We start from the raw sequence: 18980 nt of genomic DNA, 5'->3' as shown, positions 1-18980 counted from the left end.
TGTAAATAATGCTGCAGTGAACATGGGCGTGCATATATCTTTTTGAGTATTTTTTTCTTCAAAGAAATACCCAGAAGTAGAATCACTGGATGGTGTGGTAGTTCTATTTTTAATTTTTTGAGGAATCTCTGTACTGTTTTCCATAGTGGCTACACCAATATAAATTCCCACCAACAGCACACAAAGGTTCCTTTTTCGCCACATCCTCGCCATCACCTGTTGTTTCTTTTTTTTTTTTTTTTTTTTTTTTAGCACAGGCTCCGGACGCGCGGGCTCAGCGGCCATGGCTCACGGGCCCAGCTGCTCCGCGGCACGTGGGATCTTCCCGGACCGGGGCACGAACCCGTGTCTCCTGCATCGGCAGGCGGACTCTCAACCACTGCGCCACAAGGGAAGCCCTGTTGTTTCTTTTTGATGATAGCCATTCTAACAGGTGTGTGGTGATATCTCACCGTGGTTTTGATTTGCATTTTCCTGTTGTTTAATGATGTTGAGCATCTTTTCACGTACCTGCTGACCATCTTTCTGTCGTCTTTGGAAAAATGTCTATTCATACCTTCAACCTATTTTTTAATCAAACTGTTTTTGCTTTTGAGTTGTATGAGTTTTTTTGGTATATTTTGGATATTAACCTCTTATCAGATGTACAATTTGCAAATATTTTCTCCCATTCAGTAGATTACCTTTTTACTTTGTTGATGGTTTCCTTTGCTGTGCAGAAGGTTTTTAGTTTGATGTAGTCCCACTTCTTTCTTTTTTTACTTTTGTAACCTTTGCTTTTGGTGTCAGATCCAAAAACTCATCACCGAGACTGTTGTCACAGAACTTGCTGCCCATGTTTTTTTTCTAGGGGCTTTATGGTTTCAGGTCTTACATGTAAGTCATTAACCCATTTTGAGTTAATTTTTGTATGTGGTATAAGATAGTGGTCCAGTTTCATTCTTTTGCATGTAACTGTCCAGTTTTCCCAACACTGTTTATTGAATAGACTATCATTTCTGCATTGTATGTTCTTGACTCTTTTTGTCATAAATTAATTGACCATATATGTATACGTTTATTTCTGGGCTCTCTATTTTGTCCCATTGACCTATGTGACTGTTTTATGCCAGTACTATACTGTTTTGATTACTATAGCTTTGTAATATGGTTTGAAATCAGGGCGTGTGATGCTTCTAGCTTTGTTCTTCTTTCTGAAGATTGCTTTGGCTCTTCAGAGTCTTTTGTGGTTTCATACAAATTTTAGGATTGTTTGTTCTATTTCTGTGAAAAATGCCTTTGGAATTTTGATAGGGCTTGCTTTGGATCTGTAGATTGCCTAGGGTAGTATGGGCAGTTTATTCACAGTACTAATTCTTCCAGTCCATGAGCACAGAATATCTTTCCATTTATTTATGTCTTCTTCAGTTTCTTTCATCAGTGTTCTATAGTTTTTAGTGTACAGGTCTTTCACTTCCTTGGTTAAATTTATTCTAGGTATTTTATTCTTTGATGCAGTTGTAAATGAGATTGTTTTCTTTCTCTTACAGTCCATTATCAGTGTATAGAAATGGTACAGATTTCTGTATATTGATTGTGTATTCTGTGACTTTACTGAAATCATTATTAGTTCTAAAAGTTTTTTGTTGGAGTCTTTAAGGTTTTCTACATATAGTACTATGTCATCTGCAAAAAGTGACCATTTTACTTCTTACTTTCTGATTTATCTTTTTTTTTCTTGCCTAATTGCTGTGGCTAGGACTTCCAATACCATGTTGGCAAGAGCGGGCATCCTCGGCTTGTTCCTAATCTCAGAGAGAAGGCTTTCAGCTTTTCAGTATAATGTTAGCTGTGGACTTGTCATATATGGCCTTCACTATGTTGAAGTATGTTTCCTCTATACCCAGTTTGTTGAGAGTTATCATGAATGGATGTTGAATTTTGTCAGATGCTTTTTCTGCATTTATTGAGATGATCACATGATTTTTATCCTTCATTTTGTTAATGTGGTGTATTACATTGATTAATTTGCATATGTTCAACCATCCTGGCATCACTGGAATAAATCCCACTTGATCATGGTATATGATCCTTTTAATGTATTGTTGAATTTGTTTTCTAATTCTGTTGAGTATTTTGGCATCTATATTCATCAGGGATATTGGCCTGTAATTTTCTTTTCTTGTGGTGTCCTTCTCTGGTTTTGGTGTCAGGGTAATGCTGGCCTTTTAAAATGAGTTCCCTCTTCTTCTGTTTTTTGGAAGGATTTGAGAAGGATTGGTATTAATTCTTTGAATGTTTGGTAGACTTCACCAGTGAAGCCATCTGTGTCTGGACTTTTGTTTGTTGGTAGGTTTTTGGTTACTAATTCAATCTCCTTACTTGACCTGTCTGTTCAGATTTTCTATTTCTTTATGATTCAGTCTTGATAGGTTGTAGGTTTCTAGGAGTTTATCCATTTCTTCTGGTTTGTCAAATTTGTTGGCATGTAATTGTTCATAGTAATCTCTTGTGGTCCTTTGTATGGTATCAGTTGTAGCAGCTCCCCTTTCATTTCTGATTTTATTTGAGTCCTCTCTCGGTGAATCTCGCTAAAGATTTGTCAATTTTATCTTTTGAATAAACTAGCTCTTAGTTTCATTGAATTTTTTTTTCTATTGTCTTTTTGGTCTCTATTTCTGCTTACTTTCTTCCTTCTGCTAACCGTGAGCTTCCTTTGTTCGTCTCTTTCTAGTTTCTTGAGGTATAGAATTAGTCATTTATTTGGGATTTTTCTTGTTTCTTCAGGCAGGCACTTATCACTATGAACTTCCTTCTTAGAACTGCTTTTGGCTGTGTCCCATAGATTTTGGTATGTTTTATTTCCATTTTCATTTGTTGCAAGGTATTTTTTGATTTCTCCTTTGAATCATTGGTTGTTCAGTGGCATACTGTTTAACCTCCACATATTTGAATTTTCCAGTTTTCTTCTTGTAATTGATTTCTAGTTTTTTTACTGTCAGAAAAGATGCTCGATATGATTTCAGTCTTCTTAAATTTATCAAGTCTTGTTTTGTCACCTAACATATGCCCTGTCCTGGAGAATGTTCTGTGTGCACTTGAGAAGAATGTGTGTTCTGTTGCTTTGGCATGAAATGTTCTTTGTATATCTGTTAAGTCCATCTAATCTAATGTGTCACTCAAGGCCAGTGTTTTCTTACTGACTTTCTGTCTGCATGATCTATCCATTGATGTAAATGGGATATTAAAGTCCCCTACTATTACTGTATTGCTCAGTTTCTCCCTTTAGGGTCTGTTAATATTTGCTTTGTATATTTAGGTGCTCCTATGTTTAGTGCATAAATATTTATAAATGTTGGATTTGACCCCTTTATCATTTTGTAATGCCTGCTTTGTTTCTTATTACAGTCTTTGTTTTAAATTCAGTTTTGTCTGATACAAGTATTACCTCAGCCTTCTTTTGGTTTTCATTCGCATGGAACATCTTTTTCCATTCCTTCACCGTCAGTCTATGTATGTACTTATACCTGAAGTGAGTCTCTTATGACATCATATAGATGAGTCTTGGTTTTTTAATCCATTCAGCAACTCTGTCTTTCAGTCGGAGTATTCAGATTCACCAAGAACTTGGTTGGGGAATTGTCTACAGCCTTCCCACCCTGAATGCATCCGTCTCATCTGATCTCAGATGCTAAGCAGGGTCAGGCCTGGTTAGTACTTGGATGGAAGACCACCTGGGAATACTCGGTGCTGTAGGCTTAGAAGTGCTGAGCTAGCTCTTGGGAGGACTCTGTGGCCTTGGTTTGGAGGCAAGAGTCAACAGGCATCGTGGACAAATCTAAAACCTTTTATAGTAATTTAACAGAGTCATCTTATTCCTAATATATGTCTAATGTATTTATCTACTTAATTTCATTTTTGTTTTATTTTTGAAAAAGTATCAGGCTGTGATGGATTGGGAGAAAATATTGGTCCTTGACCAGATAGGTTGCGAGCTACTGACCTAGAATGCGTATCTAAGAAATGAAGTTCACTTGAGCAAGCACAAACTGATTGCAGCCCAACTACTTGTTTACCAGGGGAGAAAGAGACAGGCAATATGGCTGCGTACACTTATTACCCAATTCACTCCTAGGTATTACTGGGCCTGCGTGATACCAGCGATTCCATTGTGGCAATTACTCTTCACAGCCTGGCAGTGTTGGTCTCTCTACTTGGACCAGAGGTGGTTGTGGGAGGAGAAAGAACCAAGGTCTTCAAATGCACTGCACCAAGTTTTACTAAAACTATGGACCTTTCCCCACAAGGTAAGAATGATTAACAGGCCTAGTGTGTTGTTGTTTTAATTTATTAGATTTTAAACATTATACAGATAATGCAGATAGACTGTATTCAAATGATACATAAGGAAGTTAATAATTTCCCTCCCCCAGCTCCTTCTGGGGCGTCTAAGGTAACCATTTTTAATGGCTTAGTGGGAATTCTTTCATCCTTTTTTCTAAGCCCACAAAGACACACAAATGTATGTTTACACACACACATAGGATTTTAAAAAAAAAGAAAAAAAATATTGTGCACAATTCTACAACTTGATTTTTTTCACATAGCAGCTTATCAGGGACCTGTCTCCAGGTCAGTACATAACTGCCTAATAGTTTTATTTTGTTTTTTGACAGCTGCCTAGTATTTCATTGAATATAATTCATTCAGTGATTTCCCTATTGATGGCTATTGCACTCATTTCTGGATTTCTGAGTCAGAGAATATACTGAATATTTAAAATTTTAATAGATAGTGTCAGTTTCCAAAAAGGTTGTAGCAGCTCTTAACACCACAGATGTTTAAGTTCTTTTGATTTTGATGGCCTATTAGGTGACAAGCTCTTGATTTTTAGGTACTTCAAGAAATCAAGAGAAAAAAATATCCTTATTTCTGGTATGTTCCCATTGGATGTTACATGGAAATAGCAGTAGTTTCTGATCTTTGTAGGCTATAAAAGTCAAGGATAAGAATTTTTTATCAACAGTGTCATTGCTTCTTTGCTCCTTTGTATAACCCTGAAGGATGATGCCATGTTATGAAGCTCTGGATCTCTAATCTGGTTCTCAGTCATAGTGAGTAGATAGCATGGAAACAGTTATTAGTAGAAAAGAACTGTCCGATAGACTGCTCTCTAATTTTGATGCCAAGAGAATTTTTAAAGCGACACTGACTTCCTGACGTTTTGAAGAGAGTTCAGTTCTTCCTTGATGCTAATGAATCAGTGTCAGTGTGGCCTGTCCAGGGAGCTTAAAGAGGGCGATGGAGAAGCTGTCGCCTCCTCTTCAGCCATGAAATGTCCATACCAAACCGAGTGAGGTCTGTTGTTACCAGTTTTTCTTTTAGCAGAGTGCACAAAGAGCAGATGAAAGATTTATTTGTATTTCATCCCAGAGGAATTTCTGGCAGGAGGAGAGGGTATGTATAATTTTGAGATAAGGCTTCAGGGTCAGTCTCTGGGGGCAGCTTTACATGTTGAATTAGCAAAAGTCCCCACTCCAAACATCCTTTTTACTTACTGGATGGAGTTTTCTGGTTCTCGACGTTACAGCAGATAATTTTTCACTAAAATAGATTTTCCTGAAAACTTTGAAACTAATCCCACTGACTTGCCACGTTAGGCTTTTCATCCACGATGGCTGGGAGCCCTGGTGGCAGCCTACATTCCAAGTTTATAGAAAAGAGAGGCCCTTCTTCTACAGGACATGGGGGACTGCTGGGGAAGGGGCGTGTGTAAAAGAGGTACTCTTAGACTTTTATCTTTTTCCTTCTGTTCTTTTACAGTTTACCTGCATGGTCAGACATAAGGGCTAATATGGAGGTTAGTGAAAAGCGTACCTAAGAGAAATAAGTCTGCATGAACAAGAGTTAGGGAGGACAATTTAGAGAAGGGGACATTTTGTAAGAAAAATGAGTAGGACTTCAGCAGGGAGGAGTGTGGCAGAAATAAGCAAGAGGGTGGAGGGCGTGTAGAGGCCAGGCTGTGCCGAGGAGGGGAGCTGTGGCCTGTGATGAGTTAGCCCAGGCCATCCCCCTCACCCTCACTTTTCCAAGGCAGAGGAAGTATTTGGCCAGAAATTTTGCTAGGATCCTTTTGAGCAATACCCACTCTTGAGTATGAACTTTCTGATAAGCTGTTAAAGACAACATTTTCTTAAAACATTTTCCTTTTCCCAGCTTGGGCATTAAATGTCTGTAACAAAGTTTACCATTTTAAACATTTTAAGTGTACAGCCTTGGGGCATTAAGTACATTCACATTGGTGTGTTTGTACTCTTTATTCTGAAAAGGAAAGTAAGTAGAATCAAGTATGATTTTAAATAACCACTAAGATGTTTTTAAAGGCTGTTAGCTTTTATAATTAGGTACCCTAAAGGTTTTGTTTTCTGTCTACTTCAACTGCTCACCTATGCTTGAAACCTTTCTGTGCCGTTACCACCATGTGGACACAGCCTGTTCTTAAATGCCTCTAGGACAGGCAGTCCCTCCCTTAAGTAACTATGTTTACTTAACATAGTACTATGTTACTATGTTAACATAGTTACTATGTCAAATATTTGGAGGTGCCCTCTTTCTGCAACTTATCTTTTATCTGTGTTAAATATACCCTTTTCTCTTAACCATTGCTCACCTAACATGTGATAGGAAAAGCAATTTACTACCCCTTTCATTTTCTTGGAGTTTTTATTTATATTCAGATTCTCCCACGCATGTCGTCTGCAGCCAGCGCAGTCAGATCTCACCTGTCCTGAAGAACCCCTCCTCTAGCGTATTCCCTAAATGTTTTTCTGGCAACATGCCCATCACCAGCAAGAAGCACATACAGCGAGATTACTACAGTACTCTTTTACAGACAGGTAGATTCATTAAACTTACATAGCTGTTCCACTGCTTGGGTGAATGTTTTCCTGAGTAATAAGTTTAAATTCTGAACCTTAAGGGCACTTTGGGAATATTGAGACTGATTTTTCTTATTTGTTATTTAGTCAGCTTGGGTCTGTCTTTTTTCACTGGACTATAGGGTATATATACCTGTCTTTTCTCATAACTGGTGAAGGCGTTGCTTGCATTCTTTTTTGCACCAGATACTTTACTTTGGGACTTCTTCCAAATTGTATCAAAGAATGATAGTTCTGGAAGATGTTAATAGGTGTGCTATGAAAGAGGAGTTCTGTGGTTAAATAAGTTTGGGGAATTGAGCACAGAATCAGACCACAATGCACAAGACTTCAGTGACTTGACTGCACTTAAGAAAATCTGTTTAAAATGAGGATATGTTGGGCGAGGCAAACTTATTTGAGCACACAGCACTTTTTCAGGGTGTACGTAATTAACATCTCAAGGGTAACATCGCCTGGCTTAGAACATTTTTATCTTTGTTTGTAGACAGTTATGCCAGTAAACAGTATGTCTGAATATTTAGTAAAGGATTAGATGCTCCAGTTAGTTGTTGCTTGGGATGCTTCCATCAAATTATGATTTAAGTATTTGTTTAACTTACATCACATCTTTGTTGATTTATGTTCTGCTGGGATATCTCATACTTCAGTGTACATGGATATTTCCAAGGGATTGGATCTATACGTTTCTGTATAGATGTTAACTTTCTCCTAAATATATTGCTTGTTCTTAAAACCAACGTTTTATGAGAATAATTCTTGTACTTATCCCCCACAGGCGATCAGTTTTCTCAGCCTATTAAATTTCCCATCAACGGAATCTCAGATGTGAAAATCACCTCAGGAGACAGTGAAAAGTTCCAGTCGAGTTCTAAAAAGTCTGAGGAGTGGCCTGACTGGAGCGAGCCTGAGGAGCCTGAGGATAAACCTGTCGACACAGAGATTTGCCCTGCAGACCCCCATGCTGCTGCCAGGTCCCCACTCACCGACTTGAATGCAGAGGAGGCAGCTTGGGATGACTTTGAGCCCAGCAGCGTAGATACTGAAATAAACCCAGGAGGTGGAATCACGGCTGCAAGACCTGTTACCTCAGGGGAGCAAAAGGCCACTCCTACTTTGCGTCCACTCACTGAAGAGGCCAAGCCTTTGAAAACAAGCCTACCCCAAAAGACCAGTCTTGCACGAAGCAGGGATGACCCAGACCAAACCAAGCCACCGAAAGTGTCGTCACAAGAAAGCCGCCTTAAAGTTCCATCAGAACTTGGTTTAGGAGAGGAGTTTACCATACAGGTGAAAAAGAAGCCAGTAAAAGACCCAGAGTTGGATTGGTTTGCTGATATGATCCCAGAAATTAAGCCTTCAGCTGCTATTCTTATTTTACCTGAACTGAGGACAGAAACAGTAGCTCCCAACAAGGATAATAATGTCTCATCAGTGATGCACTTTTCCTCAAAATTTGCTGCAGCAGAAATTACTGAGGTGAGGATTATTAAATTGTGCTACTAGTTTATGTGTTTCCCTCACAGGTAGAAGCTGCACTGTCCCATTGATAACAAACATGCTGTTTTCCCAGTGAGAGAAAAGACTGATGTCCACAATTGGATAACATGATCAAGCATAAAATGAATAAGATCAGTTCCTATAAATGGCATCTTTCGTTCCCTAGAAAAATGTAGCAGTGCTTGGGCTAATAAATGGGCCACTTTTTACAATAATAATCTTTTTGTCTGGAAAAGGGATTAAACCAAGAATGTGGTGTCATCAAGCTGATTTTATTGGCTTATATGGTCCTTGGAACGTTATTTTCCAATAGTGTGGTTTTGTAATTCTGGAACCAAAGTAATTCTACTTTTCAGCTTCCTATTCCAGTAAATTATTTTACTTAGTACAAGGAAATGTATTCTGGCATCAAAAGACACACGTTGCGCCCCTTTTAAATTCCTGATCTTTCAAATCTGAACATGATTTGTTTCAGCAGGTTGCCCTTGGCTTGCTTTCTCTTGTTGCAGGGAGAGGCTACAGGCTGGGGAGAAGATGGCGATCTGAACTGGGAAGACAGCAACTGGTGACAACGGGTGTGAGTTAATCTTTAGGAAAATGGATTCCTTTTTTAAAAAATCAAATACCTCAAAAGCAGGCTCTGCAGACAAGAAAACCCAAAAGCATCCTGTTTTTCTCATACCAGGAGCTCTTTTTCCAGTCAGTGCCAACGGAAGTGTGAGACCTGGCGTGCTGACGGGGAGCCCTGGGCCGTGCAGAGGTTCACAGCCCTTCTCAGAGGAAGAGGCTGTGTGTCTGACTGAGGCCAGTTTCTGTGAAGTGCAAGTGGCTGTGGAAAGGTTGACCTTACTGCTTTTTTCCAGAACAATTAAAGAAAATAAATACAAAAACTCAAGCTGATTAGCTTAATTTTGTGCTATTTGTCAGAAGAGTAAGCTCTATTATGAAATCAACTTACTGAAAAAATTTTAGCTATACAGTATATAAATGATTTTAAATTGCTAAGGTTTCCTTAGGCAGCTTATTTGTTTACAGATGTACTATCTGAGTGAGTTACCGACTGTTCCTGTATTATTACCTTGTACCAAAGCTCTTCATGAGATATATCCCCACCATCCTGTTCTCTAAATGTCCAATAAAGACTATTTTAACTAGAATCAACTTTAGAAAAGTTTTATGTATTAGAAAATGTACAGACATATAACTACATCAATATTTTCATCTATAGGTGAAATGTCTGGAAAATGACAAAAAAAATCATCCAACTCTACCTAGTGATAATATGGTCCAGTCCATTCAGTTTCCACCCTAGAATACATGATGTTTTAGCTTATCAATCCTTTCTTGGAGTGTCTCCATTTTTGTCAGAAGCCAGTCTGGAGGAGGAGACTTTTGGAGTAACAACTCGATTGCCTCCAAGGCCGCTGTTGCTGCCTGCAGTGCTGACCTGTACTCTTCTTCCAAGGGGAGCTCGTGACGGGCTCTTTTTGCAGAAGGCTGGCAAATGAGAAAAACAAGTAGTGCCATGATACCCATTCCAAAATGGTAAAGGTAAAGAACTTTCCTTTTGGCCTAGAGTAAAGCTTATAAGGACAAATTCTAAACCTGTAAAGTTTTATATGCAAATTTCATTCTAGTTATTGGTTCACAAGGGCAGGAGGGCACCCGCCCCCTGCAAGCGTCTGGAGAGAGGTGTGAAGGCATTTTTGGTTTGTCACAGGGATTCAGGCTGCTACTACCATTAATGCTCAAGGTTGAAGGAAACTAAGAAGTGCTGCCTTGTCCAGTAACTTCCAGTGAGTATTCTTTAGCCATATAATCTGTCCTTACAGAAAGGCCCCAAATATGAATTTTCTAAATGGCTGCTGTTTTTCTTTTTAATGCTGAGTTTATAATGATGCTTTCGGAGCCAGTTCAGTAAATTGCCAGGGTTTCTAACATTACCGCACCAGGAAGGGGAGGAAGGATTGGGGCCAAGACAGTTTTTATAATCCCTGTCTTCCTAAGGAAGGTCATAACATATAAATTCTTGAGGGCTTATTTATACTACTGATATATTTAACTTTACAGATGTAAGGCATAAAAGTTAACATGTATTAAAAACAAGTTAGTTTCTTTTTTTTTTTTTTAATGAGAACTGTAACTTAAATTTACCATTATGGATTACCATTCCAAATATACTATTACTGCTCAAAACAAGTTTAAATATCCTTAGAAGTATCAGATTTCTGCCTTTTAATAAATAGGTAGATGTGATTTCTAGACAGTGCCAAAAACTCTTTAGGCTGATTTGATGAATGAGGCAAAGGATCAAAGTAAACATTTTGGAAGGTAAGTTAATTGGTTTTCTTCTGTGGTTCAGAAACTACTGCATTTATAGCGCCACTGGTACGAAGACATAACTTTCCCAAAGGTTACTACAAATAATTGACAGTTATGTTAAAAGAGTATATTTTGTATGATGTTTAAAACTTTTTTTGTAGTCCCTCCTCTGTTCTATGTGTTGATATCCTTTCAGGAAGAAGAAATGTGATTTTTAAAAGAGTAGCTACCATAAAACAATTTTACATGTCTAGATCTATTTATTTTGATATTCAGTATGAAGCCAAGAACCATGCTAGTTTCTGTTTTATCAGTAAGTAATAAGGCAAAGCTTGATCCACACTGAAAAGCAGTCCATACCTGTAAAGATGACTTCTTTGCTTCTTCTACAGTAACTTTAGCAAAGGGCTCCCAGAAAGTACCTTTTTCCTGTTTGACACGTTCCACTCTGGCAGCTGCAGTTTCGTCTACAAACCCCGTCTGCCAGAGACCATGAAAAACCAAGCAAACATCAACATTAGCATTCTCTACTCAGTATTAAAATGGTGTGTATTCAGAAGGTGAAAAAGGCCTGCGTGTTTAAGTGCCGGATGTTAAACTGTTCTGGTTTAGCCTGTGAGCTAAGCAAATTCTGGAAGTAAGTTGGAGTCATCTGTAAATGTATCCTCAGTATAAATTATTCCACAGTGTTCTCCTTCCCTACAGAAAAATGATAGTCTGATAGCCTTTACTGAATAGGGTGAGAAATTGTTAAAAGCAACATGTGCACACACTTACTTACCATCCAGCCGATATGTAATATATGCATATATAAAAATAAGATCACAGTCCAGTTCAATAATGAGATTATATTTAAAAATTAAGTACTTAAGCATAATTCACTTTCTCCCAGCATTCTAAATTTGTGGTTTAACTGTTCTATGAGTGCTTCAGTTAACCTTTAACTTACATCCTACCACTATCTCCATATAAGTTTCAAAGTGTGCACAAATATGGGAGCCATATGATTCAACAGTTTGGAAAGTCACTATTTGGAAAAGCCATGACTAAATTACAGGAGTGAACATGATCCTCGCAGGCCTACGATTCTACATGTGAATCTAATTATGATGAGTAACGGATGAGGGATCCTCATTCTTCATCTCACTGCCTGAATGATCAATGCAATAGTATCCCAAACTACAGGCAGAGCGACTCCAAAGTGTTTTACTTCTGACTTGTAATGAGGTCCCAACTGCTTAATAATAATGTGGGTCACCACTGTGTTAAGTACTGTGAAAAACTGGAGCTAACAAAGATATTCAACTTGGTTATAATTTGAAAAAAAAAGTAACATGATAAAGAACAAAATATGTGCCACTACTATTTTGATTCTATATAAATAAAATACCTTCTCCAGAAAAGAGACAACTTTCTTCTTTGTTTCTTCAGAACTGAGACATTGTGGAACTATCTCTTCATGATTTGTTCCCTATTAAAAGATTTGACAAAACTAATTTCAATATATTTCAACAGCTTGCAAAGACAAGTACATGAGTTTTAAGAGCTACCTTAATTAAAAATGCATTTTAAAAGAAAATACTCAGTGCCAGAGGATACTCAAAAGATAATAAGCTCATAGTTATTTCAGGATGCCTCAGGATAATTAATACAATATTCTGCACAAGTGTGGAGCTGTAAGCTGTAATGACTTCTGCCCAGTCATCCCAACATCTCTGGGCCCCCTTATGACCAAAGGCACGCTGCACTACAGTGGGTAAAAGTAACCCAACGGCAGGGTCGCCTTCTCTACAGAACCAAGCTAACAGGTCTGTGTTCATCAAACTCTAGCCCCTGTGATGATAGGTAGAGACGAAATGTACTCTCAATCGACGCCAAAATAGTGTCTGAGTTAGTACACCTGGTCTGAACGCCTGTTCTGATTGTTACTACTCATAGGACCTTAGGAAAGTTACCTCACTTCTCTGGGCCTCATTATTAGGTCCTGTAAAATAGATGACTAGTAATATATCCTCCAGCAGAAAATTTTATGACTGAGATACAAAAGCAGCTCAATAAATGTTTTTGGAATGTTTTGGAATATCTGAGATACTAAATTATTTTAGAGGTCACTGTGATAGACTGGCCTTCTAATTACCTCAGCAAACTGAGTAAATGCCTCCAAGGAATGTTGTTCTAGTAGCCAATTCCTGTCAGCTAGCAGTAAGGCAAAAACAGAAGGTAGGTGGGGCAGAATTTTGTCCTAAAAAGAAAACCAAACCTTATTAAATAGAGGAAAACCTCAGCAGAGTACACTGATTATTCTAACGTCAAATTTCCATAATTCCGTCCCAGTGAACACGTGTTAAAACATGTTAAATCATGTCACTCTTTTGCTCAAATCCTTCCAGTAGCTTCCCATTTCCCTCAGAGTAAAAACCAAAGTCCTCACCACAGCCTTCAAAGCCCCACTGCCTCTGCGTTCGCCCTCCTATCAGGCGTGCTCCCATCTTGGGATCTTCCATTTACTATTTCCCCTGCTCTGGAAATGCTTCCCCCAGATACCTGCTTGGCTTGCTCTCTCAGCTTCAGGTTTTACCCACATGTCACCGTGGTGAGGACTCCAGTGACAGAGTTCGATTTAAGACTCTGCCCCCGCAACATACGTCCTTTCTTCCCCTTCCCTGCTTTATTTCTCTCCGTAGCACTCACTACCATTTAGTACACTACATATATCCCCATTTTATTAGTCTGTTGCCTCACAACAGTTGAGAGTCAGTATTTATTAGTTTCATTCATTACTGAACCCCCAGTGACTAAAATAGTGCCTGACACATAGCAAGAACTCTAGTTTTTCTTGAATGAATAAATGAATCAATTTCATCATGTGGCTTCAAATGCCTCTCATATGCTGATGAATCCCCAAAATTTCTTCACACCTTAACTTCACTCCTGGGAATATGTAAGGTAACGTCTGCTAATAAAACATTTGTTCCATAGGTTCTGGGCCCATTAGGGTCAGTAGTTATGCACTAATGAAGCAGCATTTTAGAATACATTCATTTTATGCTAAAAAGAAGATAGCTCAAATCCAAGTATCTTTGAATACTTTTGTCCAGAGAGTTGAAAAGAAGCTGGCAAGTACACACTTATCTCATGAGACACCTTACGTGATGAAAACAAATGGTATGGTATTGTTTACCTGCGAACAAGAGAGCCCTTTAGAAACTAACCAGTTCAATTTTTGGTTTCAAAGGTTTTAATCAATACGTAGTGAGATAACGTCTGTCCATCATGTTTTCTGCTCAAGTTAACGTAAAAAGTTCTCATCACTGAACTCTTTATAGTATAATATCTCCCGTGGAGGTGGGAAAAAAAGGTCAACTGTCTAGAATTGTTGTTTTGACCACAGACAGTAATAACGAAGAAAAAACTCAATTTAGGAGGAAGCCCTCCTTTTGCTGTGAAGCATGTCTTAAATCTTAAAGTTCAGTAGAAGTGTATTGCCAGGCCTTTACAGTTTTATAAAAAAATATCCATTTGTCAACTCTATATATACTTTGCAACGTTTTCAAAAATACCGTCTTAAACAAACAGGCTGCCTTTCATGGATATAAAACCAAGAGAATAACTTTTATAAATCACCCCATTTCCTCATTATACACCATTCTCTAGAAGACATAAATATGTTTTCCTTCCTCAGGAACTTTGTGTGCTAGAGCCCGACTAGAACAAATCTCACACCATAGCCAACCCTATAAATTACTTGTATGTCAACATATATTTTTCTAAAAGTAAATAAAATGAGTTCTATTTTGACAGTCACCCTCTCTTCACAAAATATATTTTCCCCCCAATTTTCTTTGTCAACAATCCACAGAATTTCAGAAATTAAAGCCTGAAAATCCATCAGTAATTCTTAGAGATTCTGTTAACATGGGAACAAAAGAATTAAGAGAGTATTACCTGGATGGCTTGAGGTATAAAAAGTTTTCCTAGGGAAGACAGAAAATCAAGAACTGCCAAACGAACATGGTCAGGAGGCTCTGATTTGAGTAGTGAGGTCTGCAAAGTTATTACCTAAGGGCACAAAGACCAAAGAACAGTTATAAATAAAAACAAATGCTTTGTAGAGACATGACTAAGATTTTGATGGGTATGTAGGAGGGGAAACAAAACCAAACCCAGGACAGTCGAACATTCCACAAAGCCTACACTTCACAGGTGGAATTTTAATAAAACAAAATGACCGAGTCAATCATTACAACATCAGTCCTACCAACCACTGTAAAATAATGAAAAATCCATGTGTTTCTGAAAAATGATATACCAGTGCTCTTCTTTTAAATCTTCAAAAATTATTTTGTATTTTAAATTCTAGAGAGAAAAGTTCATTATTTAAAACATGGGTTGGCCAACTTTCTGTAAAGGGCCAGATGGTAAATATTTTAGGCTTTGCAGGCAACATGTTCCCTGTTACATATATATACATACACACACATTTTTTTTTTTTTTTTTTTTTGTGGTATGTGGGCCTCTCACTGTCGTGGCCTCTCCCGTTGTGGAGCACAGGCTCCGGACGAGCAGGCTCAACGGCCATGGCTCACGGGCCCAGCCGCTCCACGGCATGTGGGATCCTCCCAGACCGGGGCACGAACCCGTATCCCCTGCATCGGCAGGCGGACTCTCAACCACTGCGCCACCAGGGAAGCCCACACACACATTTTTTTTTAACCTTTAAAAATGTAAAAATCATCCTTAGCACTTGTGCTGAAAACAGGAGGGCAGAATCTAGCCAGGAGGCCATAGTTTGCCAACCCTTGGTTTAAAGGAGCACTGAGCTAGTCTATAAAGGAGGCAATATCTAAATGAACAATTTACTTATGTTGAAATTTTAAAATGTTATTTGGAGTTTTTGAAGGTAGGCAAAATTATTTACATCAAAACGATCACTATTTAATTTTTCAAAAAAACTATAATCTTCAGAATCAACATATTTTGAGTCAATTATTTTATTATATTCTCATTCTCTGTAATTACACATAATGGTAATTTAAAATATACCTAATTAGTAAATATTTGTTAATGCTAAGTTCTTCATGTGCACAACCAGAAACCAGGTACTAAAAACGAAGTGTTGCTAGTCTCACTCTGCAATATGCTGTGACAGGGTATTACTTCTTCTGTCATCCTCCTAAATAGGAAAGGTTAGCTTTACCTCGGGACAGTTTTTGTTTCTTAAGTGACTGTACGCTTAAGCCACTCCTGAATTTGGGGATCAAGTCCGTCCAGTATGGACTCATTCCAAAGCCTCAAATCACTTCAGGTAAGATGAAGGCCTTCTCCGTTTTTCCCTCTCTCCATCGCTTAGAACCTCCAAAAGTGAGGCATACCTGAGGCAACACCACACGGATCCCCCAGTGACCCCTGTTCTGCCATGCAAGCTGGGGGCCAGAGAGAAAATTCAGTAGTGCTCCTCCTTAGTCATTTAATTTCTTCAAAGAAACAATGAGGATTATCCTTAAGTCCATGGTGGTTATATTCCACACTCCCACAGCTGCTGGCATGCCTTTGAAAATGCTATGAATGCAGGGTTCAAACGTAAACTATGACTCCTAACCTCAGGGATTTTTCCTGAGCAGTTAGCAGCAACAATGAAAAAGGTCTGACTACTCAGCATCAAGGAGACAGAGAAGAACAGATAACTTGCTCACTATTCTTACCTGACTTATCAGCTGAGGATCTAGAGTTTGAATGAAAAATCCCAGCAGTGGAAGTAAAAGGCAGAGTGTCTGTTGAACATAAGGTTGACCTGTTACCTTAAATAAGAAGCACAAAATAATTTTGGGGAAAATTTTCATTTCCATGAGAATAGCAACCTTTGCATTTATTATATATGCTAAGCACTTTATTACCTCACTTATTCCTTATAACTGTGAGATAGGTATTATCACTTTAATAAGAAAAAGGGGCAGAAAGGTTAAATAATTTGCTCTAGATCACAGAGCTAGGAAAAAGCAGAGCCATGTTTCAAACCAAGATTTAACTCAGATGGGGATCTAATTACTTTTATATGTCACTGAAAAAGCTTGCTTATTCCTTAGTCTTCTTAAAATTCCATTTCTCCTCTCCATAATTGTTTCTATCATGATATTGTAAGCTATATCACCAAGAGAGGTCCTCAGTGAATATTTATTGAATGATTTTTAAGGATCAAAGTACTCATTGAAGTCAAAATGCTGCAGTAGTGAAATCTGACCTTAGACATAAACTTTAATGATAAAACATCATCTGCAAAACCGTTTCTATTATTTCCCAAGTGTGAATGTTGCCTTCAGCTTCCATTGACCGGGACAATCAGACGTCACACATTTATTTCAACTTAAATGTCATATTTAGATATTTAACTAAATATGATTTCTAAACTACAATGATCTGTGGAACATACCATCATTCTAATTCTAGCCTGATCATCACTTGGCTTTCTGGCTTTTCTGGAAAAGAGTAATACCAATTAGCCATATCCATTTACTTGCCCCTTCCACCTTTAAGCCACATCACTCACTCTCCACTGCCCAAAAGATTTTATAAAAAGACCTTGGAATAACAAACAAGCTATACCAACCAAAGACAGAAAAAAACAATAGAAGAGATTTTTTTAAAAAATAGGATCAAACTGGTCTTGAAAATAGTTAGCTAGAACATCACTTTCACTTCAGTAGGTTCTAGTTTTACTAATATAATTCTATCACACTTTTTTCTTTTTTAAAAAAAAATATTTATTTATTTTTGCCTGTGTTGGGTCTTTGTTTCTGTGCGAGGGCTTTTTCTCCAGTTGCGGCAAGCAGGGGCCACTCATCGCGGTACGCGGGCCTCTCACTGCTGTGGCCTCTCCCGTTGCGTAGCACAGGCTCCGGACGCGCAGGCTCAGCGGCCATGGCTCACGGGTCCAGCCGCTCCGCAGCACGTGGGAATCTTCCCGGACCGGGGCATGAACCCATGTCCCCTGCATAGGCAGGCAGACTCTCAACCCCTGCGCCACCAGGAAAGCCCTATCACACTCTTAAATACAACTGGCTGAAAGAGTACCAGTAGGTATTTTAAGTTCTGATCACAAGTTCTACCAAGAACCTAAAGAAATTCCATACAGGGCTTCCCTGGTGGCGCAGTGGTTGGGAGTCCGCCTACCGATGCAGGGGACACGGGTTCCTGCCCCGGTCCAGGAAGATCCCACATGGGCCCGTGAGTCATGGCCGGTGAGCCTGCGTGTCCGGAGCCTATGCTCCGCAACGGGAGAGGCCACAACAGTGAGAGGCCCGCATACAGCAATAAAAAAAAATAAAAAAATAAAGAAATTACATACATTTTACTCTACAGGGAAATTTCAGTATTATTCTTTTTTCAATATTTTATTTGTTTTTCAGGGAAATGATTAGCTGCTTTCCTTACCAGTTTAATGTTTAAAAGAGCCCAAAGCTGACTCCCAACTTCCTTAACTGCAGTCTGCTGTCCCATATCCAGAGCTTCACTAGCAGAATTACATACAGCAAGCAAAGCAGAGAGCACTGTGTTCTAAAGGGGAGAGACAGGGAAAGGACCTGAGTTTAGATACCAGTCTAAAGGAGCTGGAACCCAATTACCTGGAGGTTTTGAGTTACTTACAACTCTTCATAAAAACCCATGTAGAATTATATTTCTAAGACCCAAAACCATCTCTTCAGCGATTTAATACATGTATATTTTGCTAAAACTAATTTTCCTTATACACAGAAACATTTACTTCATTTTTCTAAATAAACTTTTTTTCATTTTAGGTTGAAAATTTAACAAAATGTAAACACCATCGTATTTTAATAAATAGGTTTGATACAAATGGCCAGTATGGTCAAGCTAATTTATAATCTTCATCAGCTAAAAATTTTATTTTTTTACATTATGTACTTAGCAGTCTTTTAAAGTTACCAGATTATTGTTGCTGCTGTTTTATAAACTTTAAAATTTTTCAGCAACACTGCATTCAATAAACAAATATAGTACCTAAGTACACTATCTAGAATTTGAAACTAAAGACAATTTTCCCTGGATTCGCTCTTATCTCTCTGACTGGCCAGGAATGGGGCTGGTTTGGGCGTGGTAACAATCAGTAACCTTGCCTTTCATCTATTATACGTCAACAACCACACTTAATTTTATGTAATTACCATACAGCTTTTAATGTATGATTTACTTATTTCCTTTTACAAATAAGCATGTTAAGTGACC

General features: G+C 38.4%; 2 protein-coding genes across 3 annotated transcripts in view; one reads left to right on the top strand and one right to left on the bottom strand.

The window, feature by feature from the left end:
- Positions 1-9588, top strand: part of SCYL3 (SCY1 like pseudokinase 3) — a 39376-nt gene extending 29788 nt beyond the window's left edge. The window contains exons 11-14 of one of the 2 annotated variants that reach the window (XM_007458130.1): positions 4115-4286; positions 6717-6875; positions 7696-8396; positions 8927-9588. In XM_007458130.1, coding sequence (XP_007458192.1) covers positions 4115-4286; positions 6717-6875; positions 7696-8396; positions 8927-8986 — 1092 coding nt within the window. In that variant the 3' untranslated portion in view covers positions 8987-9588. The remainder of the gene's footprint in view (positions 1-4114; positions 4287-6716; positions 6876-7695; positions 8397-8926) is intronic. The other variant, XM_007458131.1, reaches the window with a different exon arrangement.
- Positions 9589-9725: 137 nt separating this feature from the next.
- The window catches only part of FIRRM (FIGNL1 interacting regulator of recombination and mitosis), a 45613-nt gene continuing 36358 nt past the window's right edge, over positions 9726-18980 (bottom strand). The window contains exons 18-24 of the mRNA XM_007458129.1: positions 18168-18290; positions 16442-16537; positions 14685-14798; positions 12877-12981; positions 12130-12210; positions 11100-11219; positions 9726-9914 (exon numbers count right to left, since the gene is read on the bottom strand). Coding sequence (XP_007458191.1) covers positions 9726-9914; positions 11100-11219; positions 12130-12210; positions 12877-12981; positions 14685-14798; positions 16442-16537; positions 18168-18290 — 828 coding nt within the window. The remainder of the gene's footprint in view (positions 9915-11099; positions 11220-12129; positions 12211-12876; positions 12982-14684; positions 14799-16441; positions 16538-18167; positions 18291-18980) is intronic.

This window comes from Lipotes vexillifer, unplaced genomic scaffold (assembly GCF_000442215.2).
Source record: "Lipotes vexillifer unplaced genomic scaffold, Lipotes_vexillifer_v1.1 scaffold189, whole genome shotgun sequence".
Taxonomy (NCBI): Eukaryota; Metazoa; Chordata; class Mammalia; order Artiodactyla; family Lipotidae; genus Lipotes; species Lipotes vexillifer.
Note: the sequence above shows the minus strand (reverse complement) of the source record. Positions and strands in the feature narration are given on the sequence as shown.